The following is a 24,068-nucleotide window of genomic DNA, read 5'->3' as shown; positions in this document are numbered from 1 at the left end:
AGGGGCGGCCCCACCGTGTCACCCTGGGCCTCACACAGACAACAAACTACCAAGTCCCCCGCAGCAAGTGTCAGGCCACTGGCGAAACCCGCTCAGAGACGCTGGGCCTGGGCCTGACTGGCGGCAGGACCCCGGGAGCCCGTTGGTGCAAGCGGCTCTGGTCACTGGAATGACAGTGCCCTGGCCAGTCCCAGCACCTGCGGGACAGCCACTCTGCCAGGATCGAACATGGGGGGCACTCGGATTGAGGAGCTGAAGGACAGCTGTCCCCTCGGGGAGGCCCCTGCCCCCACTGCCCAGGGCCGCAAGTGTCCCGAGTGAGCGAAGGCTGGTGGAGCTGGGCGCAGGGCGGGCGCTGCAGGTTGGAGGGAGACGGCTTTGCTGTGACTGCCCTCACCTCCCTTCCGGGCACTGGCTGCTGGCGTGTAAGAAAGTCCGTGTGAGCTCCCAAGGTCTCAGCCTGTGCTAGTTGGGAGGACATGGGGTCACCCTGTGGTCACTGGTGGGTTGACCAAGGCAGGACCAGGGAGCAGGCCGCAATGGGGGTTGTGGGCGGGTGTCAGGTGCCCCACAGCCTGAGGCTCCTGAGAGGTCCACCCCGAACCTGGACCCCAGCCCCAGCCCCTCACTGCCTGTCAGCCCAGGTCACAGGAAGCCACCCGAGATGCTTGGCTGGTGCTGGGCCTGGCAGCTGCTCGCTCCCCACGGCCCCTTTATTTGCAAAGTCGTACAGAGAGACACTTCGGGGCCACGTTCCCAGGACAGAGCAGGAACCCCTAACAGGCAGCGAGGAACTACACTCCCCTTGCTGAGGACACTGGGGGGGGGGGGGGGGGGAGCTGGGAGGAAGGGAGGAGGACAGAGATGCAGGGGGACAGACACATGAACAGGTCGGGGGGCTCCTGGTGGTTCCCGGGGCCTCCGCACCACTTCCTGGGGCTCATCTAGGAGGTTTGGGGGCTTGTCCTCCGACACACACGCCCCGTCTGCTGGCTGGGCCGCTCGCCTGAGCCTGTGCACGTCGCAGAGCCCCACGTTGGCGGGGGGCCCACGGCCACAGGTTTGCCTAGGCGAGGTGCCCCGTGGGGGGTCGGCAGTGACAAACGGGGCTGTGCCCATGCGCCTGATTAGATGCACCAGGGGCCGGGCCGGGCCTGCCCTACGTGGAATGTGATGACGGACGGGGCTCCGCCCGCCCAAGCACCGGGGCCAGCGGGAGGCCCTCACCCGCGCCCCAGCCCTGTGTAGGGTCCCAGGGAAAGCTGCTCTGGGGAATACGTGGGTGTGGACGCCGAAGGCGCCAGCTGCCCCTCCGGCACGTGTTCAGAGGCCCACGGGACGAGGTCGTCTCCCCGGTGGGTGGCATCCTTTGGCAGCAAAGCAGGGTGGCGGGCAGGGCAGCCTATGCACAGTAGGTGTCGGCCTTCACCACCTGGCAGTACATGGTCATAGCGAAGGTCAGGCCCAAGATCTGCGGGGACACGGGGGTGGGGGGGCGGGGCTGAGCGGAGCCACAGAGCCACGTCCTGCCTGCGGGTGCCTGGTCCCACCTCTGGGGACGGCCCGGCAATTCAGGTCCATCGCAACCACCCCCTCAGCCCTGCAGTCATAGTGGGCACCTCGGGGCTCCTGGGACTCAGCCCCAGGCCCGCCTCTCCCTGGCATGGCCAGCCTGGGCTCTGCAGGCGGCTTCAGGGCGGTTGCATTGTGGGTCAGCTGCCCCTCCCCACCTGCCGGGCCCAGCACCCTGCCCCTTGCCAATTCATCCAACTGTAATCGTGTTCATCTGCTCTGGCTTCGAACCCAGGAACGGTGGCTGCCCTGATGACCAAGGTGACTGACACGGCTTAGCCCCCAGGATGCAGACACTCGGGGTTCCATGGGGCCAGGGGTAGGGGAGCAGGGCCCCCGGCTGGACTTGCCATCAGGGCCTGGGCTGCCCACCCTCCCTCTACCCTGGGCTGCCCAGTGAGCACCACCCGCTGGGCAGGGGCTGCAGGAACAGGGCTGGGAGTGCCCAGGGTCCTCACAGAGGTGTCCAGGCTGCGCCTCATCCACTTGGCTCATGCAGGGTCCCTGTCCACCCCCACGGACCCCACCTCTGCCTGGGGATGGGCTCCGCGGGGGCAGAGCATCTGCGGCTTCGTTCCCCGGGGCCGCCCTCCGTACCTGCACCAGTGCCGTGCACAGCCCGAAGACGCCCACGGCCAGCAAGTTCTCCTGGAGCCACATCTTCACCGTCTCATAGCAGGGCTGGAGAAAGGGGGGGTGTCACCGGGGCACAGTGCTGCGAGGCTGGCCCTCTACCCCCAGGTCCTGGGGCCAAACCAGCAGACGGGCGGGACGGGCGCCGGCTCACCGCCTTCCACCAGGTGCCAGGGGCATGCAGCCCGCAGCTCTCACTGAACTCCAGGCAGCAGGAGTCGGGCACGCGCGTGGCATTGTAGACCTCGAACCAGTCCGTGTAGTTGGAGACGCCGCAGCAGCGGAACTGCGGGAGGGACCAGGCGGGACCTCACTGAGGGGCCCACACCACACATCCAGCACCCACAGGTCCAGCACGCCCCACCCGCCACGCCTCCTGCCCCACGCCCTCATCCACATGCCCCCTCACGTCGGTCTGGATGATGCTCCAGGCGTTGGTGAGCCCCACGTTGCCCGGGGTGCCGTACAGGTGCAGGCCCTTCTTCAGATCTCCCTGCGCATACCTGTCGATCTGCGGGGGCAGTGTGGTCAGCAGGGCCTCCCTGTACAGACCCACAATGCCTGCCCTCACCCCCTCCCTGGAGTCACCTCCCCCCAGAAGTCCCCGCAGCGCCCAGGCCTTAGTTCTGCCATCTCCTGGCCCCTGGGTGCTGAGCACTGGATGAGTCAGACACAGCAGCCCAGCTCCGCTGGACGTACACACGGACAGGTGCACCGACTCCGAGCTGGGTGTGCCCACCGGTCAGCACACACGGCCATGCCATGGGCTGAGAGCCTTGAGGGTGCTACACCCCCGAGCAGGCTCCGCCCCTCAGGCCCTCCAGGAAGGACCAGGGCCTGGAGCGTCTCTGGTGCCAGGAAAAAGGAGGCGTTCCCCACAGAGTGCGGGTCGTGCCCAGGCGGCGGGAGCCAGCGGAGCAGGAGGGCAGACGAGCAGGAAGTCACAGTCCTGGTCACAACCCCAAGAACAAACGCGTGCGTGAGCCCGGCCTGACGTAAACGGACGGTTAAGGGAGCAAGTGGGAGATCGGCTGCCCACAGGGGGCTGGGCATGGACGAGGGGCCGCGGAGGCCAGCCGCTGGCCGGCACACTGCCCCGCAGCCCTCGCGATGGAGCCCCAGAAGCCGGTGGCCGAGGGGCTGACCTTGTCGGTGTAGGCGAAGAAGAGGACGGTGACGGTGACCTCCAGCAGGAACACCAGCAGCAGCAACACGAAGAACTGCAGGGGGTGGGGGCACACAGGCTCAGCACCCCAGCCCTCCGGCCCAGCCACCCAGGCCCCGGAGCGACACTGTCCTGGGCGGCCACGCCCCCCGAGTTCTCTGCGGTCACGGTCACCCCGCCTAAGTCCACCTCCAAGGCCGCGGCCAGCCCGGGAGCATCTCTACAAAGGGCCCCAGGGCGAAGATGGGGGGTGGGGGGCAGGAGGGGGGGGGGCGGGGCGGGGTCCCGAAGGGGTGGTCTCGGGAAACAGGCCTGTCACGCGTGTGTGACAGTGGGCGCGGGTCCTGACTCGGGAGGCCCCTACCAAGCTCTGGCCCTGTCTCAGAGCAGCCCACAGCCCAGAAGGTGGAGCCATGAGTGGGAGCCTGCGCCCTATGCCCGCCCCACCCTGCCCTGCACAAGCCCCGCGCCCGCACAGGCCCCGCCCCACGCCCGCACAGGCCCCGCCCCGCGCCCGCACAGGCCCCGCCCCGCGCCCGCACAGGCCCCGCGCCCGCACAGGCCCCGCCCCGCACTCACGGTGAGCAGGAGGCACTTGTTCTCCTTGATGGCCCCAATGCAGCCCACAAAGCCGATGGCCATGATGAAGGTGCCGGTGACGATGAGCAGGTTGGCGGCCGACAGGGACGGGAAGGAGGAGGACAGGGTGGCGAAGTTCCCCTGCGTGGCGGCCAGCCAGATGCCCACCCCCAGGATGCCGCATCCTCCCAGCTGGGGCCGAGGGGCAGGGGAGAGGGATGGTGAGGCAGCTGCCAGGGGCGTCCAGGCAAGCCCGCGTGCACCTCGAGGGCACCCTCCCGGTCTTGTCCCGACACCCCGATCCACGGCCACCGTGACGGACAGCAGGGCCCCACACCAGGGCTTGGTCACACTGGTGGGTGGGAGGCGCTGGTCCGCGGACACTCGCTATCATGAATGGGGCGCCTGTTGAGGCAGCCTGGGCAGGGGGCCCCAGAGCACCCCCCCACCCCACCCTCCAAGAAGCATTCCCCCCGCCCCCAGAACACAGCCTGCACCTCACCCACCCACACTGCGCCCAGCCCAGCCTCTGGACCTGAGCAGCCCAGGAGCCCCACCTTAGAGGCCCCCGCAGAACCCTACGCGCTCGCTCTTCCTAAATCCTGGCTTCCCACTGGGTGGCTGGCCCAAGACCCCAGGTGGGCCGCCCAAAGCACCCCCAGGTCCCCCAGGAGTGCAGGCAGGCATGGAGCAGAGCCTGTTCCCCGCCCTCGCTGCCTCCGCCCTCAACCACCACAGCTCTTACCGGATTTCATAATTGCTCATTATTACAAAAACCAATTAAAATAAGAGGAAGAAGGGGGAGAGGCGAGGCGGTGATGAACCAGAGAGGGCTCTCGGCCTCGCCTGGTGGTGGGGGCACCCAGGGCCTGCGGCTCCAGCCCCCGCCCTCAGACATTGAGGCCTTGGGCTCTGGGTCGGCTCGGGATGGAACGGAGGATGTGTTCCGGGGTGCAGGCAGCCCCACAAATGCTGGCCAGCACTTGGGGACCGAAGGCTGATAGCTCGGGAAGGCCAGGCAGCGCTGGGGGCCCTGCCCCACTCTAGGACTGGACAGTTGAAGGACCCTGCGCCCCCACCAGGGCCCAGGAGCGTCCTGCCAGTCTGGTCTCGGCCCCCATGGGCTTGGCCTCAGGGCAGCCCCGGGCACAACTACCCCTCCGAGTGCTCACCTGCCCACCCAGGTCAGCCGGGCCGCCGCCTCCAGGGACAGTGTTCCTTACCCAGGCCACCCAGAGCCCGCATCACCCACAAAAGCCTCCCAAGCCCAACAGCCAGACTCGTACCCATCCCCCGGACAAGGGAACCGAGGCTGGGCCATGAGCCGAGCCACCCGCCCACCCCCTAGGCCCGGGCCTCAACCGCCACAGGGACCCCACAGCTCAGGCAGGCCCTGTGGGCTGAGCCCCTCCCCCACAGTCAGCCTGGCCACAGGGCTGGGGCGTGGGGGCGGCAGCTGCCGCTCGTCTCCATCACTGTCTCCATCACTCGCTCGGGAGCACATGGTGCATTAAGCCTGCCGGCTGGCAGGAGACCACAATTACCGGGGGGGCGGGGTGAGCTCAGCCCAGGCCTCCTATGGCGTCTGGGGTCCCTCTGGGCAGCACCCGGCTGTGCCCCTCCCAGAGCAGGTGGGGGCTGAACAGGAGAACCAACTAGGGGCAGGAAGTGCCAGGGCCCCGTGCTTCTAGGTACCGGGTTGGGGGACCCGGGTGCCGAGGCTGACCAGCCCCAGCACTGCCCGACCGACCTTGGGGGTTCCCAGAAGGGCCACCCTGTGTGACAAGCGCCTCTGCCACGGCTGGGATTAGAACCTGCGAGGCTTCGGCACAGCGCGTCCCCTGATGAAACGGGACTGTGACCCGGCTACGGAGGCCGGGGGAGGCTGCCCGGATGGAGATCCGGGAACCCTCTCACTGGACACATCCCCCGGTGTCTGCCCCCCCCACACACACACACAGCAGCTGGTTCCTCATACTCCGCACACACCCAGGCACGCACACACCACCCCCCAGACCATCCTCACCGCAGAGCCAGGCATGGGCACAGCCCAGGCGGGCAGGGTGTGCTGACTGTAGGGAGATGTGTGTGCCCCCATGTGTAGGTGGGCTAGAGGCAGGTCCCACCGGCAACCAGGGATGGCGCTGTCCTTGGTGCTGACTGCAGGCGAGGCCATGGAGAGGGAGCAGGACTGGGCCACCAGCGCCCCTGGGCACCCTGAGCCTGTCTTCGGGAGACGCCACTCATGGCATCACAGGGCACAGAGGAGGCAGGGTGAGCACGGACTCATTTCATTCTCCTACCTGCCTGCCTGCCTGGCTGTGCCCCAAATTGTCCCCATGCCCATCGGGACACTCAGCACCTCGTCCCCATGGTCTCTGGTCCCGTGGGATCTCCAAGGACCCCAGTAGGGGAGGAGGGGAGACTGTGGCTGGGGCCACCCGCTGGGGCACTGTGTGCAGGAATAACGCCACGCAGACCCGCACTGGGGCAGGGGAGGGACCTGGGCAGGGAGGGGGCCACCTCTCTGGGAAGGAACCAGTAAGCCAGGCCTCTGGACCGAGGACAGTGACCCGCTGGATTCGCTGGCCCCTGGCCCCTCCCCAGTTCACAGCTCTGGGCCTCAGGCTGAGCCACAGTGGGTGAGGCTGCCTCCTGGGGACGGTCCCTGACAGAGGGGAGGTGCTGAGCTGTCATTTAAAACCAGACTGCCTGCTCTCCGCCTCAAGGGTGTGGATGGCTCCTGTCAGCAGGAAAACGAGAGCCACTGCTCGGAGGGGAAGCTGCCGGGCAGCACAGCGGTGGGGACAAGGAAAGAGACGGCAGGAAGGGGCCGTCCAGGGTCCGGGGGCCAGGAGGGGTGGGCCCCACTGCCAGCCTGGGGGGCGTTTCCTTAATGAACACTCCACGAAACGCCCTGGCCTCCAGCCTGGGATGGACGAGAGACCCACACACACGCCATCCACACCTGGGACATAGGCCCACGGCCCACGTCATCACAGACGCCTCTCACCGCCACACAGTGTCACCTGCGACGACGCACACACCCTCACAGCTCCCAGACACGCGGCCCTGTGCCCCGGGACCCCCCACGGGCCTCTCCACATCAAGCACATTTACACAGAACTCTCCCGGAGCACGCGCCAACACTGCACGCCTGTGCTTAATAAAATTACCTGTAATTTCGAAATGTTTCTGCGTATGCAGCTTTTAAAACATTTTGGCAGGAAAATTACAGCCTCCAAGTGCAGGAGAAAAATGGGCCCCATTACATCCAGACACAGAACATCACAGGCAGGAAGATAAACCGGGCTGGCTCCCCGAGGCCAGAGCTCCCAGCCCTCCCAGGGCAGGCCGGCCAGACGGCGAAGCTGGGGACACAGGATGCCACCCCAAGCTTATCAATGTCCACCCTGCACCTCCCCAGCCTCTCGCTCACTGCCTGGGGCATGGCTGGACCCATTCCCCAGCTAGACAGAAGCCCAGCTGGACCACAAGCAGACCCTGACCGCACGACAGCCTGGGAGGGGAGGGGAGGGTCCACCCGTCAGGGTCCCCACCCCAGCCTTGGCCCACACTGAGCCTCCCTGCCTCTCACGCACCCTGCCCTCACCTGTCCCTGGCTGCAACCTGCCTTCCTGCTGTTGCTTTCCTCGCCTGCACACTTCTCAGTTGGCCGCGGGCATGGTTGGTGATGCCATCACCTCCCGGCCCAGGGCAGGGTGAGTGCCAGCAGGCCCTCTGCTGACGGCTCTCTGGCCACACGACTCAGGGTGGCAGATGGCCGGGCAGCAGGCCATGTCCTTGGAATGGGGTGGAGGGCTGGGTGCCCACAGGGGCCAAGCCTGTGCCCAGAAGCCCCTCACCTGGCAGCCGGCACAGCTCCGGGATGGGGGCTGGGCCTGGTGGAGGGCACCATCTACATGCAGTTCAGGAATGGCAACATCTGCCCACGGGCTGCAAGTCAGGTCTGCAGCTGCCCGCGGTGGGTGGGGGACTGAGTGAAGGGGCTGGGGTTCCCCACCCTGGCCGTTACCGGTGCGGCCGAGCCTCAGCTGCTGGGGAAGCTCCGGGGGATTCGCAGGCGAAGGCCCTGCCTGGGGACCCCGAGCTCTCTGCGCACAGGCCCGCGTGAGGGACCCCTCTTTCCATGCGGGCAGGTGTCCCGGTGGCTGAGGAGGGCAGATGAGGGGAGAAGCAGGGACCTGGCCATGCCCCACCCCTACTGCCCCCAACCAATCCACAACCCGCATGCCCACCTTGGCGACACCTGTGGCTGCCAGCTCTGGTCCCCATCTGCAGCCACCAGAGCTACCCATGCCGGTGCCCCTGCAGCTGTCTGCTCGGAGCTCCAGCTGCACCCACCTCTCCGCGGGCTCCGGGCCTGCAGGGTACGCTGCTCTGGGCCTGGGCCCCCTCTCCCAGGTGCCCCTGGCGGAGAACAAACTCTGAGGGTGACCCTCTGGAAAGCGGGCATCTTGGGCAAGAGCCGCCTTGGGTCACACTCCACATTTGACCCCAGGCTAGCTGCCCCTCCCAGTGACCCCTAGTGCCCCCCAAAGTGGGAGAGGGAAAAGCCAGGGCCCAGGACGGAGGGAGGTGCAGAAAGGTAGACCTGGGTTTCTAGGCATCTGTCCTCAACGGGGACTGCATGCAAATGAGCATGCAAATGCAGCCTCCTTCTGGTCCACAGCCCAGGGAGCGAGAGCCACGCCCCTGACTCCCGGCGTGGAAGGAGGGTTGGCCCAGGAATTAATGAAGGAACCGCGAGTGACCTTGACATCCTCGCTCCAGCAGCCGCCCCCCGCCCAGCCTGTGGGTCCCAGGCCTGGCCAGGCTCCTCCCACCTGGGCAGGTGTGACACCTGCCTCCACCACAGCCACCACCTTCCCTGCAGCATGGGCCTGGGCGGCAACTGTCCCCATCCTGGGGGAGGGGCCCCCTGACAGACACAGGCACCTCGCGGCTCAGCAAAAGTTCTGGAAGCCGCCCCCAGCCTGTTGGAGGAGGAGGCAGCAGGGAGACACCCCGCAGACACTCCGTGCGGCCCTCCGTGCCCACAGCCCACTCAGTGTCCGAGCCGGCCACCACCCACAGCGCACACCCCTCTCCCTTCCCACAGCTCCTCCAGAGACGGGGTACTTCACCCCTACAGCCCCTCCTAAGCCGGGGCCCCTGGGACTGGGGGTCAGTGGGTCCACTTGATGGGGGGAGGGGGAGCGGCGATAAAGAAAGAACTCAGGCTGCGGGTCCGAGGGAAGCAGAGCGGAGCACCAGTCCGGCACACAGACCATGCGGACCCCTGGCAGGTGCCGCTCAGTGCCCCGGGCAGCCCTACCGGGCACGCTGGCATGGGGCACATCCCCCTCGGGAAGAGGACGCCGCTCAGCTGCCCAGGGTAGAGGCGCGGCTGGACTCCCCTCCCCCGCAGGGCACCCGCCCCACTGGCCGGTCCAGCCCTGGCCGCCAGCCAAGCGGCGACCGGGGGACCTCGCATCTGCCACCCGCACGTCCCGCCCCCCCTCCGGCGGGAGCAGGTTCTCCCTGGGTCCCTCCAAGAGCGAAGGCGACCCGGTGCCCGGTCCCCCCGCCCGCGGCCCGCGGCCACTCACCCAGAAGAGCAGGTTGAAGGCGAACATGAGGTACTTGACGCCCTGGAGGCAGCCGCGCGCCATGCCGCAGCGCTTCAGCTCTAGGAGGAAGATGAAGGACAGGTCCAGGTAGAAGACCACGTACTTGGTGCCCTTGGGCGACGTGTAGCGCGCCTGGGCCGCCTTGGGGCCGGGGCTGCCATGCAGACCGAAGGGGCCGCCGGCGTCCCCGCCGTCCCCGCGCCCGTAGAGGCTGCTGTAGCGCCGGAAGGGGCCGCCGCGCGCGAAGCCCGGCTCCTTGCCCTCCGGCGACGGGCTGCGCCGGTACGTGGACTCGTCGGTGCTGGAGCGGCGCATCGCGCCGGGGCCGCCGGCAGCCTCAGCGCCCCGCGCCCGCCGCCGCTGCGCGCCGCATCCCGCCCGCCCGCGCGCCCCTCCCCGGCCCCCCTCCCCGGCCCCCCGCGGTGGCAGCCGCGAGAGTCCCCCGCTCAGACCCGGCGGGTCCGGACACCTGCCCGGCCCGCCAGCCGCAGCCCCAACCCCGCGCCCCGCGCCCCGCGCCCCGCGCCCCGCGCCCCAGCCCCGAAGCCCCGCCCCGCGCCCACCGCCAATCTGCGCCCGCCCCGCCTCCGCGCCGACCCTCCCCTCCCGGCCCCGCCGCCGGGCAAATCCGACCGCTCGGCCCCGCGCCGGCCAATCGCAGCCTCGGGCGACGCCCCCACCCCGCCCCGCCCGGCGCCCCTCACGCTCCCCTTCCTGGCTCTCTAGGGAGGATGGAGCTGGCGGAGGGCAGGGGAACCGCTGGGAACGGGGGGCAAAGAGAGCGGGGGGCCAGTCCCAGCAGCGCTCAGCCCCAGGAAGGGCGCCCCGGCCTGCCCCAGCCTTCCCCGCGCGGGGCTGGCGGGGCTCGGGGACCTCCGGCCGCACGGACGGAGCTCTATGCAAATGAAAGTGACCCCATGTTGTCCGGTGGGACCTGGGGCAGCTCCGGACCAGAACGAGGTACAACGTAGCGCCAGGGAGTGTAGCCCAACACTTCTTGGGGTTCCCCCTCTCCGAGCAGCCTCCCCTACCCCCACCCTGGGCTGGGCGAGGGCTGCACTGGGACCCCAGAGCTCCTGCAGGTCACAGCTTGAGTGGGGAGGGCGCCTGTGGTGGCCGGGGTCGGCCTGGGGTACCCAACCTGGGGGACCGTGCGTGGGGAGGCTGCCGGGAGGCAGAGCTTTGATTTAAAAGACAAGCCCCTGAGCGGAGTCAGGGTGAGAGAGGGCAAGCGGGGAGGGAGTCCTGGGTGCTGGGGAGGGCAGGGGGGTCACTCTGCAAGGCAGGCCTGGGAAGTTTTCAGACAAAGAGAGGGCCGGAGCCCTGGCTGTGTTGCGCAGTGGTTAGAGCATCAGCCCATGGTCACTGTTCAACTCATTCAATTCCCCGTCAGGGCATGTACCTCGGTTGCAGGTTCAATCCCCCGCCGGACTGGGGTACATGTGGCAACCAGTTGATGTGTCTCTCTCACATCGATGTTTCTCTCTTCCCACCCCCCCTCCCTTTCACTCTCTCTAAAAATCAATGGAAAAATATCCTCCAGTGAGGATTAACAAATCAAATGAAAATAAATAAAAAGTGCCCAGCCCACCTGGCTCAGTGATTGAGCATCGACCTATGAACCGGGAGGTCAGGGTTCGATCCCGTCAGGGTGGTGACTGGGGACCCAAAGGCAGGCCCACTCCAGGCCCAGAGATCAGCCCCGCCCGGCAGCACCCTGCTCCTCGCCCAGCCAGGGCGGCTGGCAGCCCCTCCCAGGCCTGCCTCTGCACAGGGAGCCAGCACGCGACGCGGACAGCGGGCCGCACGGGAGCCCTCGCTGGTGTGAAGCGCCACGACCACCTTGGTGAAATTCCTGGTCATCTGTGAGCCAAGGGCCCAGCTTCCACTTGCACCAGCCCAGGCTGGAAGTCCGAGCCCAGGATCGTCCACACACCCTGGACTGGACCCGGGCCAGGTCCCAGACACCCAGTGACTGACTGACACCCCCCAAACATGCACCCACGCCCCTTGTACTGAAGATGCTGGCCAGAGGTGGGTGGGGCTGGGGGCCCGGCTCCCAGGACAGGGCCTCCATCCGAGGACAACAGTGGGTTCCGGTGGCCAGGGCTGGGCGGGGCAGTGATGGGCAGGGCTGCCATGGGCTCCCCTCCATGCCTTCATCACGCTGGGGCTCAGGCGGGGAGCGGGTGGGGGGGGGCCGGCTTGGGTCTCCCCATTGGGCCCAGCACCCCGGATGTCCTCAGTTCCATCTCCCTGAGCCAATGCGGCCTCAGTGTCCCCCAAAAGCCCCGCCACCCCCACTCCCATCTACCAAACCCTGTGCCATCACTCCAGGTGAGCCGGTGCGTCTGAGTTGAAACCGGAAGACCCAACCCAGCACCAGGGCCAGTTGGGGCGTGGACACAGGTGGGGGCTTTCCCAGGGATCCTGTCCCCCAAGTCCAGCCCCTCCCCCACAGCAGCCCCTCCTGCAGCAGGTGGGGCTCCAGCAGAGCACACTGAGGAGGCAGCATCGGCTGGCACGGCCCCAGGCCCAGGCCCAGGCCCAGGCGAAGCCAGGAGGCAGCCAGACCTGTCCCCACGGCCCGGCCAGCAGTGACGTACCTGGGCTTGCCACGGGAGTCAGGCGGTGTGCAGTGGCCCTGAGGCCGGGCCGGGCGGGCGCGGGGTCAGCAGGGCCAAGGCAGGCGGGCAGGAGCTCTGCGGAGGGAAGACGGCAGGGTGAGGCTGCACCTCGTGGGGGGTGGGTAGGGCCTGGGCAGTGTGAGCTACTCAAGAGGCCATGGCACCTCCTGGCTCTACCAAGGCTCACTCAAAGGACCTGGCCGGGAAACAGCAGCCCCACCTCAGAGGTGGAGGCCTGGGGCGGAGGGACAGACGGGAGATGGACTGCGTGGCCCCCAAGCCCAGCAGGGGCGCGGCCGCAGGGCCTGGCCGCCCACAGCCCAGCCAGCCCGGGGTGGAGGGCAGGCGGCAGCTCTGAGGCGGCTCTGAGGAGCTGGGAGGCCGGGCCAACACAAACAGGCCTGTGGTGTCCCCTTCCTGCTGCTGCTTCAGCCACGGGGCCCAGCGCCCACCCAGCCCCCAGTGGGGGAGGGGCACGCGGACACCAGGCTGGCACCCCCTCCGCGCGCAGGACCCAGGCGGGGCTGTCTCCCTGACCCAAACCAGGGCCTCAGGGGCTGGGAGACGCCTGCTCCGAGGAGGGGTCCCGCTGGAAGGGGCCACCAAGGGCCTCCGTTCTCCTCCTGGGCCCACCCAGGCCAACCCCAGCTCAGGGCCCGCCCCGAGGCTCCTCCCCCTCCCCCCAGGTATTCCTCAGCGGGAGGCCACGTGGCGCTAGAGGTGGAGGGGGACACAATTAGGACCCTGGGGGAGGGGTGCCTGCCCACCTACCAAGGCCCTGGGAGCACCCGGCCTCAGATGCCCCGTGTGTGCCCCCCCACCTCCGTGAAGGCCTGCGCCACCTGGACCCCCGCAGGGAGCCCTCATCAGGCCCAGGCAGCCGGGCTGGGCTGGCAGACAGCGACATTCTCAAATTCCATGAGCCCAGGTGTGCCCAGTAGGTCATGAGGTTAGGGCCACCCCAGGCTCCAGCACCCCTGCCACTCCACACGCACGACGCCCCAGCCCCGGGCCCAGGGCTAGTGTGGGTGCAGAGGTGAGCGCCCCGCTGACTCTGGGGAGGAGCCCACGCCTGAATGTTCATGGACCCCGCCCGCCCCCCAGGGTGAGCACACATCTAGCCACAGCACGCGGAGCCACTGGCCAAGCCTGGGCCCACGTCCGTCCGCACAGCCACGCTCAGACCCTCCAGCCCCACAGCTCTGGTTCCCCAAGGGGAAACTGAGGCTGTGACCCATGGCCGGTGGGCGGGGCCTGTTTCCAGGACAACACTCAAGGCCAGAGTCTCAGCAGCTAAAACTTCAATCTTGGATTTCCCCTTATCCCTTGCCTGCCCTCAAGTGACCCTTGCTGGCAGGAAGCATAGCTCACGAGGTCCAAACCACGAGAGCACAGCTCCCCACATCACGCCCCCCATTACTGGGACAGGACACCCTGCACCTCACCCTCTGGTCCTCCCCAGAAGCCCCGGGCCATATCTGTGCTGACACTCCACAGAGGAGGTCAGCAAGGGCCCCCACGTACCGGGTGGGCAGGCGGGCAGAGTCCCCCCTACCCCCACCAGTGCCCGGCCCCCATGGCTCCCTCCTGCCCCTGGCCACCCAGAAGAGAGCCTGGCTCTCTCCTCAACTTGCTCCCCCAGTACACGCTCACCCGCAAACACACACACACACACACACAGCCACTCAGGGCCAAGGGCGGGGGGCAGGGCTGACCTCTGAGGCTCCCCTGGGCTCCTGTGGTCCAGCCTGGGCAGAGCTGAGCTGGGAGGACTGAGAACCCCAAGTTCCCCAAGGGGCCTCTGCGCGCCCGTGCTGGGGCAATGCACACGGGCTGGGACAGGCAGCCACCCTGCTCCCCATGGCCTCTCCTGGGAAATCAGGGAGCTGGAGGGAGGAAGTTCGGGAAGAGGATGCTGCCACCGCCCCCAAATCTACATCCGGCTCTCAGAATTCCAGGAATGTCAACTTGGCTCCGGTGCGGATCAGGGCGGAGACTCGCTCCCCTCACTCCCAGTAAACAAAGGCTCCCTCCGCGGAGCGCTGGTGGGCACGCCTGGCCCCTCCTCCAGGAGGCCTTCTGCCCCCGCCTCCTCCCCATGGTCCACCCGCGGACACCCCCATGCCCTCCTGGGCTCCCTCTCACCTCCACCGCTTCTGGCAGCCTCTGTGGCTGAGCCTGGCTGGGTCTGACCCCAGGCCACTCTGACTCAAGGCCCCCGAGCCTGCCCATCTGGCCAGGGACAGGATGTACGTCCAGTCAGTGGGAGGGGGGTTGAGGGGTGTCAGGCAAGGGAAGTTGCTTTGGCTCGTGGCTCTGCACGTGGCAGGATGGGGGATGGCAAATGCCATTGGGGAAGCGGTCCTGGGTCCAGGCAAAGGTGGAGGCACAGACTCCAGGCGGGCAGCAGCTCTGGCCAGCTCTACCCAGGACCCAGAGGACCCTCAATCTCCCTGCCCCCCAACTAAGGTCTGAGAGGACGATTCGCTGACACCTGGGAGCCAACAGAGATCCAGATGTCTCTCCCAGGCCAGCGAGCCTGCACACACCCTAAGTCACAGGTGCCGCTTGGCAACCCAACCAGCCCCGCAGCCGGATGCTCACCTCCAACAGGGAGCCTTCCTTGCACAAGGCCTACGCCCAGCCCCAGCCCAGGACCATGGGGCTCACCCCACCCCATTTCAGACACACATTCTCCTTCCTGTAAACCCTCCACGGCTCCTGCCCCATCACCTCTGGCTCCACCACCTACCCTGGCCCTCTAGCCCAAACCTGTCTCCCTGAGCTACCCTGCAGGTAAAACCTCCAGACCCCTGCCCAGGGGTTCCCTTTGCCAGGACCCGTCCTTGTTCACACACTCAGGCTCACCCCTAGGGAAACCCCGTGTTCTTCAAGGTTCAACTCAAAAGGCGCCTCTTCCGCGACGCCCTCCCAGACCATCCTCTCTGCCCCGCTCCCGTCCTCACAAGCGAGGTCCGACGCCCTGAGATGGCGGGACCCAGCGCAGCCTGTCCTGGGGCGGGTGCAGACCCATCGGCCCCTCTCCCGCAGCCCCTTCCCCGGGAAGAAGGGAGGAGGGACGCGGGCGAAGCGATGGACACGGCGCAAGCGGGGAGGAGCCGCCGGCCGAGCGCGCCACGGACCGATCGCCCCCCCAGCACCCCTCCCCCCACCGTCGGCTATTGGTAACTACCTGGCCGCGGCCGGTATCGTGCGGGCGAGCGAGCCGGGCGGCACCCCGAGGAGACCCCAGAACTCAGCCACAGAGACCCCCGGGCATCGGGCAGGGGCTCCGGGCAGGGGACCCCTTTCGGGGCCGGGCCAGGAGGGGCGGCGGGAAGACCCGCCCGTGGCCGCGCCCAGACCCTCCGCCCCCGCCGCGGGGTCGCCCCGCCACTTGTTGCTGCGGCCCGGCTCGGGGCTAAGCGCTCGGGCTCGGAGTCCACGCCGGATCTCTCGGGCCCGGGCCTGGGTCTGGTCCCGGATCCGGCGCCGCGAGCGGCGGGAATCCGGCCGCATCCCCGCGGGCGGACGCTGTACCTGCGCGCGCCGTCCGCCCGCCGCGCCGCTCTTAGTCGTGCGAACACGAGAAACGCGAACCGCGCCGCCGAGCCCTTGCGGCCGCGCTCGGACGCCGTAGGCCGGGACGTACCAAAGCTACAGACGGGGGGCGCCCACCGCTCCCGCCGTGGCCGCGGGCCCCCTGGGACCACCCCACGCGCGCGTGAAGGAAGCTCGTCGCATCGGGAAGTGGAGGCCCACGGCGCCGGGGGCCCGCAGAGCAGGAGGGGGCGGGGCCTGCCACTCGCGCACATGGATGCGCCCGGGGGGGCGGGGACTGAGGCCCAAAGGACGCCGGCAGCCGGAGCGCCGCCACTGCACCGCTGTCGCCATGATCATCCCGGTGCGCTGCTTCACGTGCGGCAAGATCGTCGGCAACAAGTGGGAGGCCTACCTGGGGCTGCTGCAGGCCGAGTACACCGAGGGGTGAGGCGCCGGGCTGGGCGGGCGAGGGAAGTGTGCCCTGCGGGCCTGGGGCGGACGTGGGCCCGGGAGTAGGGATTGGGGCTGGGACAGGGGGAGGTGGGGCAGTGGCCCAGGTCTGCCGGGCGGGCGGGTGGGCGGGCGGGCGGCGACGGCGGCGGCACTCACATCGATCCCAGGTGACCTGCATGAGCTTTCAGTCCCAGAGCCCAGCCCCGCTCTCAGGAGAGCGTTATCCCCCTCCCCCTGCAGTTTGGGGGGCAGAGGGGAGTCGGGCATCAAGCCACTGGTGTTGGGGGCTTCTAGGTAGCCTCTGGCCAGCCAGGGCGCTTCTCCTCCAGGACAGTTAAGCCCTCAGCCTCCTCCCTGCCCACCTGCTCCCTTACCTCCTCTGCTGCGGGCCCACCCCAGGCCCTGGAGGCCCCCCTGTCCTCTAGGAGCGGGACAGCTTCCCGAGACAGGCTGTCTGTCATCAGGAGGCTCTGCAGTGCCTGTTCCTGTGCTCGCCCCCAGCGCAGTTACCCCCACCGTGCCTGCTGCTTCTGTTCCCCACTAGCCGCACCTTCGTCCACTGTGCGGACGGCTAGGTCCTGACCACATTTGGGGGCCTGGGGTGTGCCGGCGTGCCACAGGCTCTCAGGGCAGGTGTGAGAAGAACAGGGGAGCCAGGGATGGGCAGGGGTTTGCGCTAGACCCCGAGGATCCTGCTAGGGTGCCCAGGTCCCCTCCCTCCCTGCGGGCCGAGCATGGGCAAGGACCTCCAGCCTGGACTCCCCTTTCCCATCCCTGCACATTCGGGCATCGGTGTGAGAATTTTCTGGAGGCCTCGAGGGTGAATGGTCTGGGTCCCAGGGAAATTGGAGGCTCTTATTGGCTTGGGAAATGGGCGAGGTGGCTCTCCAGAGAGAAGGGACCTTTCTCTCGCTGCCGCGGGAGCAGAGCTGAGGGGAGACCCCGCAGCGGCCGCGGGAGGCTGGGATGAACAGACCGCAGCCTGCCCTCCTGCCCGCAGGGATGCCCTGGACGCGCTGGGCCTGAAGCGCTACTGCTGCCGCCGCATGCTGCTGGCCCACGTGGACCTCATCGAGAAGCTGCTCAACTATGCGCCCCTGGAGAAGTGACCGTGCGGACCACAGCGGGGACCGCGGCAATGTCTGGCCAGAGACCCTTGCGCTGAGGTGTGGGTAGCCGGAAGCAGTGCCTGCCCACAGCTGTGTGGACGTTTGTCTCCTGTTCTGGAAGGAACCATCCAATAAAGATCTTTGCAGAACACGTGGAGGTCCTCACGGTTGGTCTGGCTTTGTGGGACCCACCGCCACCCGTGTGCCTCAGGCGAGGCCTCGTGGGGGTGAATGCGGGCCCTCACTGCCTGGGAGGAGGGAGAGCCATCCCCATGGCAGCCACTCAGCCTGGGGTGTCTCCCTCAGGAAGGGGGTGCCCGGCAGGTTCAGTGCAGAGCTCCCTGCATCCTCTCCCAGGACTTCAGAATCAGGTTTTCTGGGCCCTGAATAGGGTGCTGCTGTGGTCACAGCTGCCCATGCTGAGGTCCTGCTGCCAGAAGCTTCCAGGCTGCACCCAAGCGCAGTAGCCCCCGCCCCTCCCCCCTTGCCCAAGTTCCTGCCGAGGGGAGGGCAGCACCTGGCCGCCTCAGCCAGCCCTGAGGTCCCACACCAGGTCACAGGTGGCCCCGATGAGGCTGTGCTGGTGGTCGGGGCAGGCCGGGCTGCCGGGGCCTGGGCGTTAGTTAGCCTTTGATCCTGTGGGCCAGCCAGCAGAGCTGTCGCCCTGGGGAGGGTCAGGTAGGCCCTGATGCCCTGCAGCCAGCAGAATGCAGCCCACTTCTGCCGAAACCGGTTTGGCTCAGTGGATAGAGCGTCGGCCTGCGGACTGAAGGGTCCCAGGTTCAATTCCGGTCAAGGGCATGTGCCTTGGTTGCGGGCACATCCCCAGTGGGGGGTGTGCAGGAGGCAGCTGATCGATGTTTCTCTCTCATTGATGTTTCTAACTCTCTATCCCTCTCCCTTCCTCTCTGCAAAAAATCAATAAATTTTTTTTTTAAAAAAAAAGAATGCAGCCCACTTCAGAGCAAGGGAGGCAGCCTCTCCGGCCCCGTGGCCAACATCTGAGATGGGGTCTGCCAGGGGTGGACAGCCCATGCCTTGGGGGCAGGAGCTGGGCAGCCACTGGGCAGAGGGTGCAGTGGCCAAGCCCTGGCTCCCATTAACAGCACTCATCCTGCCAGCCCGGGTCACAGCCGCCCATCTTCCCAGAATGTGAGGTTCTGCTGGGCCTGTGCTCGGCTGTCCCTGCCATTGGTCCCCTCGAGTCCTGTCAGACTCGGCTCACACCTGGCTGCCCTGGCCCCGGATCTGCCCCCCAGCCCCCTGCCCGCCTTGTGGCCCTGGGTGGGTGGCTCCGTCCTCCCTGCTAGATGTGAGGGCGCAGGACCAGACCCATCTCGGTAACGGAAGCACCTGAGTATCCACAAACGTTTATTGAGCACCTGCTGTGTGGCAGGGCAGGTCTAGTCATACAGCAGTGAGTGCATGCCGCCCCCCAAGCCCCTGCTCCGGGGGAGGGGAGACAACAGTGAACATCGCGGCCCTTTCGGTGATGGGAGAGCAGCAGCAAGACAGCGGGCTCAGCAGAGTGGCGGCTGGGACGGGGGTCAGCAGAGGCACAGGACCCTGGGGTGGCACTGGGACCTGGTGGCAAGCGCACGGAGCTCCCACCTGCAGCCGATCCGCACCCCCTACACCGACGCCCAGCATCACCCCTCCCAGGCCTGCCCCGGCCACCATGTGGGGTGTGTCCAAGGGTCCGGGAGCACCTAGGGTGGGCCAACCCAGCCCCTCCAACTAAGCACGGGCACCAGGGAGTCCCCTGAGGTGCCAGAACCTCCCCTCCAAGGGAAGTGGCATGTGGGGGCGGGGGGGGGGGTTATCACAGAACCCAGGCCCCCCACATAAGCAGAAATGCTGGGTCCCCCCCAACTGCAGGAGGGGTCCCTGCCTCAGGATTGGTATGCAGCAAAAGGCACTTGAAGCTCTCTCTAGGGATGGGGGTCCCCAGAGGTCACGGTGATGGCACGTTGGTGGGGGCACGGGCATGACAACCTCCCTGGCCCAGGGGCAGCGGGGAGGGAGAGGCGCCCAGGGACCCCAGCTCCCTGGCCGTCAGTAGTAGCCGCTCAGTAGTCACTCGGTGGGGGGGGGAGGTGCACAGGTGCCCAGCGGGCCGGCCGTGGGCAGGGTCAGTAGTGCTCCAGCTTCAGGCTCTTGTACAGGCAGCAGGTGAAGATCATGCCGAACACCTGTGGTGAGGAGCGGGCATGAGTGGGCCCCGGCCGCCCCCACCCAGTGTCCCTGCACCCGCCAGCGCCCACCCTGCCCCAGGCCCGCACCTGCACGCAGGCGATGCCAATGCCCACGGCCCCGATGATCCTCAGGTGCTCCTGGATGAAGGTCTCCAGCTTGGTGATGCAGCCGCCCTGCGGGGGCAGGTGGGGGTGGGCGCTGAAGGCAGGCAGGTCCCCCACACCCAGCATCCCTCACCGGGGGGCCCAGGCCCCGCCCACCTACCTCCACCTTGTAGATGTTGGAGGCGTGGTCCCGCTGGCCACAGTGAGTCACCACGGTCTTGCAGCAGCTGTCAGGGACCAGGCGGCCGCCGGCCTCCCCAGAGCGGATCCACTCGCTGTCCCGCCAGTCCTGGGAGTTGTTGCTGCCACAGCAGTGGAACTGCAGGGAGAACGCAGCGGCTGAGCGCCCGCCCCACCCACCCACCCTGCGGGCTCCCTCGAGGTTCCAGAAAGGCCCCCCCCAGCCACCCACCAACCTCCTGCTGCAGCTTGTCCACGGCACTGGTCACGCCCTCGTGGCCTGGCTGGTGGTACCGCTTGGTCATGGTGTCCTTCAGGTTCTCCTTGAGCTCCACGTTCAGCTGGGGGCAAGGTGGTGACCACTTCAGCCACTAAGACCCTCCGGGGCGGGGCGGGCGCGGGAGAGGTGTGTGGAGGACTCGGGGGTGGGAGGGGAAGGAGGGGCCAGGCCCAGGTGCTGGCTGAGGTAGGGGTCAGGTGAGCCTGGGGAGGGGCAGGGGCAGGGAGGGAGCTTCAGATCCTAGGAACACCTGCTTTCCCCCCATGAGCCCCTACAGTGCACCCTACCCCCTGCGACTCAGCCCTCACCTCCAGGGCCTGATGGCACAGTGGTCAGCTCTGGAGCTCGGGGGGGGGGGGGGGGGGGGTCTGTGTGTGTGTGCATCCCCAGGTGGCCTGTCCGGGCTCCTCACCTGCTGGTAGTAGACGTAGGCCAGGATGCCGGCAACAATCTCCAGCAGAAAGATGATGAGCAGCAGGATGAAGTACTGGGCAGGGAAGGGCGCAGTGAGCAGGGACACAGACACCCCCATCCACGAGAATTCCTGGTGACGGCTCCACAGAGGGGCCTCCCTCAGCTCCCAAGTGGTCACAGAGTAAGGGCTCCAGATAGCAGGCGAGGGCTGCCCTCACTCAGAGCTGGTGTCGTCCCCCCCTGGGGGCTCACAGGAGGGCGGGGCAGGTGGGAGGACACGCCCCGGGGAACACAGCAGAGGCGATCCTGCAGTGTCACACTGGCCCCCCCCCCCCTCAGTCCCTTCTTCCCCAGTCAGGGCCCCAGAGCCAGCCCCAGACAGCCAGCGGGGGAGGCCCCCACCCAGGGACCCCCACCCCCAGTGCCAGCGGTGTCCTGCTGACCGGGCGCAGCAGATTCCGCCGCTCCTTGAAGGTGGCACAGCAGCCCAGGAGACCGGTCACCATGACAACAACGCCGGCCACCACCAGGATGTAGGCTGTGGCCAGGTAGGTGTTGGAGGCCAGCAGGCTGATGTAGTCACTCTTCAGGGCCAGCGTCCAGACGCCCACGGCCATGACGGCCAGACCGGCCAGCTGTGGGCACACCGGTCAGTCACCACGTGAGCCCAAGACCAGGGCTCCTTTCAAGGACCAGCCCAAACCGGCCCCTGCAGCTACGCACAGGCAGCAGCGAGTCCCCGAGGTGCTGTCACCTCCCCCAAGGGTCAGGGGAGGGAGGCAGTGCCAGCGGCTCACCCAGAAGCAGCAGTTGAAGGTGAAGAGCAGGTACTTGAGGCAGACGGTGCCGCACGTGGCCTTCTTCTCGTTGAACTCGCCCATCCTGGTGCTGGGAGGCGGGGGCTGGGGGTCAGAGGGCCCTCACCAGGACTGATCGGGAGGACAGCCAGACACCAGAGCGGGCGGAGGGAGGGACGCCGATGCCCGAGCAACCACTGACCCTGGGAGAGTAGGAGGACAGGGCAGGGGCCCCCATCCCATCACAGCCGGGCAGATGCCAGCTGCCCACAGCCCTGGAAGGCGGGAGGGCCTGGCTTCCCTGACCAGACCCCGGGCACAGGGGGCACAGAGGACCCCCAGCCACCACCGGCTGACTCACCCCCCCTGGCAGCCAGGGGAGGAAGCCCCAGCAGGCACCTTGTGGTGAGCTCATGCAGGCCCCGCCCACCCCCCACCCCAGCATTCCCCAGGGCCCCATGTCACAGGCTGGCTGGAACCCACCTACAGCTGCCAGAGGGGTGGAGGCCACTCAGAGACAAACTGGCACACCCCTTACTTGCCATGTGGCCTCAGGAAAGCCCCCCAGGCTTCTGTTAAAGGCCAGACCGACCGACCGACCTTCCTACCGACCTTCCTTCCTTCCTTCCTTCCTTCCTTCCTTCCTTCCAGAAAGGGTGGGCACTGTGGCCCTGGCCAGTTGCTCAGTGGTTAGACCGTCAGCCCATGGACCAAAGGGTCTCGGGTTTGATACCCAGCCAAGGGCACGTCCCTCTGCCATGGGTTCCCCAGCCTCTGTCGGAGCATGCGCCGGAGGCAACCAATCGATGTGTTTGTCTCACATCGATGCTTCTTTCTCTCTCCCCCTCCTCCCTCCCTTCCACTCTTTCTAGAAATCATTGGGGGAAATGGCCTCGGGGGAGGATTTGAAAAAAGGAAAAAAGCGTGGGCACTGTGGAGGGTCCAGGAAGGCAGAGCTGGCAGACACCCCCTCTCCCCCAGACCTCGGGTTTCCTCATTGCTGAAAAGGGGACAGGCACGCTAACCCCTGTGAGAAGCGCAGCGACAGGCTGTCCTGCTCGGAGGCACCCCAGCCAGCAACAGCAAGCCTGCCCTGCTGCGAGGTGACTACATGGGATGGCAGGGAGGGCTGTGGGACAGACGGCGGTGCCTGGGGCCACCTTTCCAGACACAGCAACACCCACAGCTGGACTCACCCCGCCCCACCCAGCACTCACCTGGCTGGCAGGAATGGCTGCTCCTAAGGCAGGTGGACAGTTCCCCAGGAGGTCCCACTAGAAGGGCAACGACAGATCAGAGGTCTGGCCCCCTCGGGGTGGCTGGCTGCCCAGGCGGTGGCTCCCAGAGGAGGCGTAAGTCACTCCCGCAGCAGCCAGGGCAGCCTCCGGCCAGTATTTTGGTCTGAGCCAGGGAGGGGCAGGGCAGAGGACATTTCTGGACAGTCTGATCCTACTAGGAACCTCACGCCTCCGCCCAGCACCCCACCCTAGGCCTTGGCGCCAGACCTGCCCGGCCCCTTCCCCCACCGAGCAGCAGTGCCGGCCTGGGGAAGCCTCACGCGCGGCAGACGGGCCCCTGGGCCTGCTCGGAGGTCCCAGGCCTTCGGGGGAGGCTGATTCCAGACACAGACCCAGCCCCCGCGGCCGCACACGGGCCACCCGTGGGGATGGGCCCCTCTTTCCGGGAGAGTCTAGCGGATGTGAATCCCCAGGGAAAGGGCGGCCAGAAATAGTTCCTGCGGCCGGGAAAGAGCTGCCCCACCCCAGTCCCTGCACCTCAGCTGGGCCCTCGGAGGCCCGCGCAACGAGGAGGGGGACCCGGGATGGGCTCCAGCCGGGCCCTGGGAGGAATCCCGCGTCACCGCGATGAGGTCACCGCCGCCGCCGCCCGCCCACCACCCGCCTGCACCGGGTGGTGGGCGGGCCTGCGGGCGGAGGAAAAGGGACCGGCGACCAGGAACAATGAGTGGGATGCTCAGGTGGGGCCCTTGGCCCGCAGGGACCGCCAGGCCGGTCGGAAGACGCGGGAGGCGTCCTGCCCTCGCCCTGCGCCCCCCTCCGCCCGCACAGCCTCCTGGTGCCCGACTCCCCTCCGGGAAGGGCCTCCCGAGGCTGCGGCCGGGCCTCCGAGCCCGCGCCACGCAGGACTTGGGACTCTCGGCCCCTCCCGGCCGGCCGGCCCGGCCAGGTGGCGCACTCACCGGACGTGTCCGAGTCGGGCGGGGATAGAGGCTAAGAGCGCTGGGAATGCACGGCCCGCTGGCGGCCTGCGAGGGAGGTGCACCGCTCGCCTACGGCCCCGCCCCGGCCCACAGGCCCCGCCCATGGCCAACAACCCCCGCCCCAGCCCGCAGGCCACGCCCATGGCCAACAGCCCCGCCCCAGCCCGCAGGCCACGCCCATGGCCAACAACCCCGCCCCAGCCCGCAGGCCACGCCCATGGCCAACAGCCCCGCCTACGGCCCACAGGTCTGAACGCAAGCTCTGCGCAGGTGGGCGGGATACCAGCCGGTGCAGGCGCCTAGAGAGGGTCTCTAACGGGGCTGTGGAAGCCGGGCAAGCTGCAGCCCAGGGGCCTCCACAGCCTGGCCAGGGCCCAGACCCTCAGGAGACGGAGGAACTGAGCTAGGGGCGGGGAGGTGGGGGAGGCAGCCAGGCCAGCCAAGGCCTGGACTCTGTCCAAGACCCTGTTGTCCTCCAGGCCCAATTCTTCTTTCTCTCCTCCCAATCCAGGTTCCATCCAGAGGCTACAGGGGTCAGCAGGACGGGTGGCCTGGTGTTCGG

The 24,068-nt window shown here is 67.8% G+C and overlaps 3 protein-coding genes across 16 annotated transcripts; 1 reads left to right on the top strand and 2 right to left on the bottom strand.

Annotated features, from left to right (window-relative positions):
- Positions 1–670: 670 nt before the first annotated feature.
- TSPAN4 (tetraspanin 4) lies at positions 671–15,964 on the bottom strand. Of its 8 annotated transcripts, none has more exons than XM_080642350.1 (9): positions 15,862–15,964; positions 12,189–12,284; positions 9,562–9,641; positions 3,950–4,141; positions 3,351–3,425; positions 2,615–2,716; positions 2,360–2,491; positions 2,170–2,253; positions 671–1,471 (listed from the first exon to the last, which is right to left on the bottom strand). In XM_080642350.1, the coding sequence occupies exons 3-9, from the start codon at positions 9,622–9,624 to the stop codon at positions 1,403–1,405; spliced, it is 717 nt and encodes a 238-aa protein (XP_080498476.1). In that variant the 5' UTR covers positions 9,625–9,641; positions 12,189–12,284; positions 15,862–15,964; the 3' UTR covers positions 671–1,402. The 8 variants fall into 8 exon arrangements, with proteins under 8 accessions (XP_080498476.1, XP_080498473.1, XP_080498472.1 ...); XM_080642347.1 differs by lacking the exon at positions 15,862–15,964 and adding an exon at positions 15,750–15,834; XM_080642346.1 differs by lacking the exon at positions 15,862–15,964 and adding an exon at positions 15,403–15,776.
- POLR2L (RNA polymerase II, I and III subunit L) lies at positions 15,742–17,463 on the top strand. The gene is made up of 2 exons (XM_080642351.1): positions 15,742–16,196; positions 17,206–17,463. The coding sequence occupies exons 1-2, from the start codon at positions 16,027–16,029 to the stop codon at positions 17,312–17,314; spliced, it is 279 nt and encodes a 92-aa protein (XP_080498477.1). The 5' UTR covers positions 15,742–16,026; the 3' UTR covers positions 17,315–17,463.
- A 1,201-nt stretch (positions 17,464–18,664) lies between these two features.
- CD151 (CD151 molecule (Raph blood group)) lies at positions 18,665–23,608 on the bottom strand. Of its 7 annotated transcripts, XM_080642303.1 has the most exons (10): positions 23,486–23,606; positions 22,503–22,559; positions 21,769–22,059; positions 21,286–21,488; positions 20,932–21,123; positions 20,487–20,561; positions 20,031–20,135; positions 19,775–19,933; positions 19,597–19,683; positions 18,665–19,506 (listed from the first exon to the last, which is right to left on the bottom strand). In XM_080642303.1, exons 4-10 carry the CDS (start codon positions 21,367–21,369, stop codon positions 19,447–19,449), a joined length of 762 nt encoding a protein of 253 aa, XP_080498429.1. In that variant the 5' UTR covers positions 21,370–21,488; positions 21,769–22,059; positions 22,503–22,559; positions 23,486–23,606; the 3' UTR covers positions 18,665–19,446. The 7 variants fall into 7 exon arrangements, with proteins under 7 accessions (XP_080498429.1, XP_080498427.1, XP_080498431.1 ...); XM_080642301.1 differs by lacking the exon at positions 21,769–22,059 and having other exon boundaries at positions 23,486–23,608; XM_080642305.1 differs by lacking the exon at positions 21,769–22,059 and having other exon boundaries at positions 21,286–21,390.
- Between the last annotated feature and the right edge of the window lie 460 nt (positions 23,609–24,068).

Source organism: Plecotus auritus (genome assembly GCF_963455305.1).
Source record: "Plecotus auritus genome assembly, chromosome: 9".
In the NCBI taxonomy this organism is placed as follows: Eukaryota; Metazoa; Chordata; class Mammalia; order Chiroptera; family Vespertilionidae; genus Plecotus; species Plecotus auritus.
Note: the sequence above shows the minus strand (reverse complement) of the source record. Positions and strands in the feature narration are given on the sequence as shown.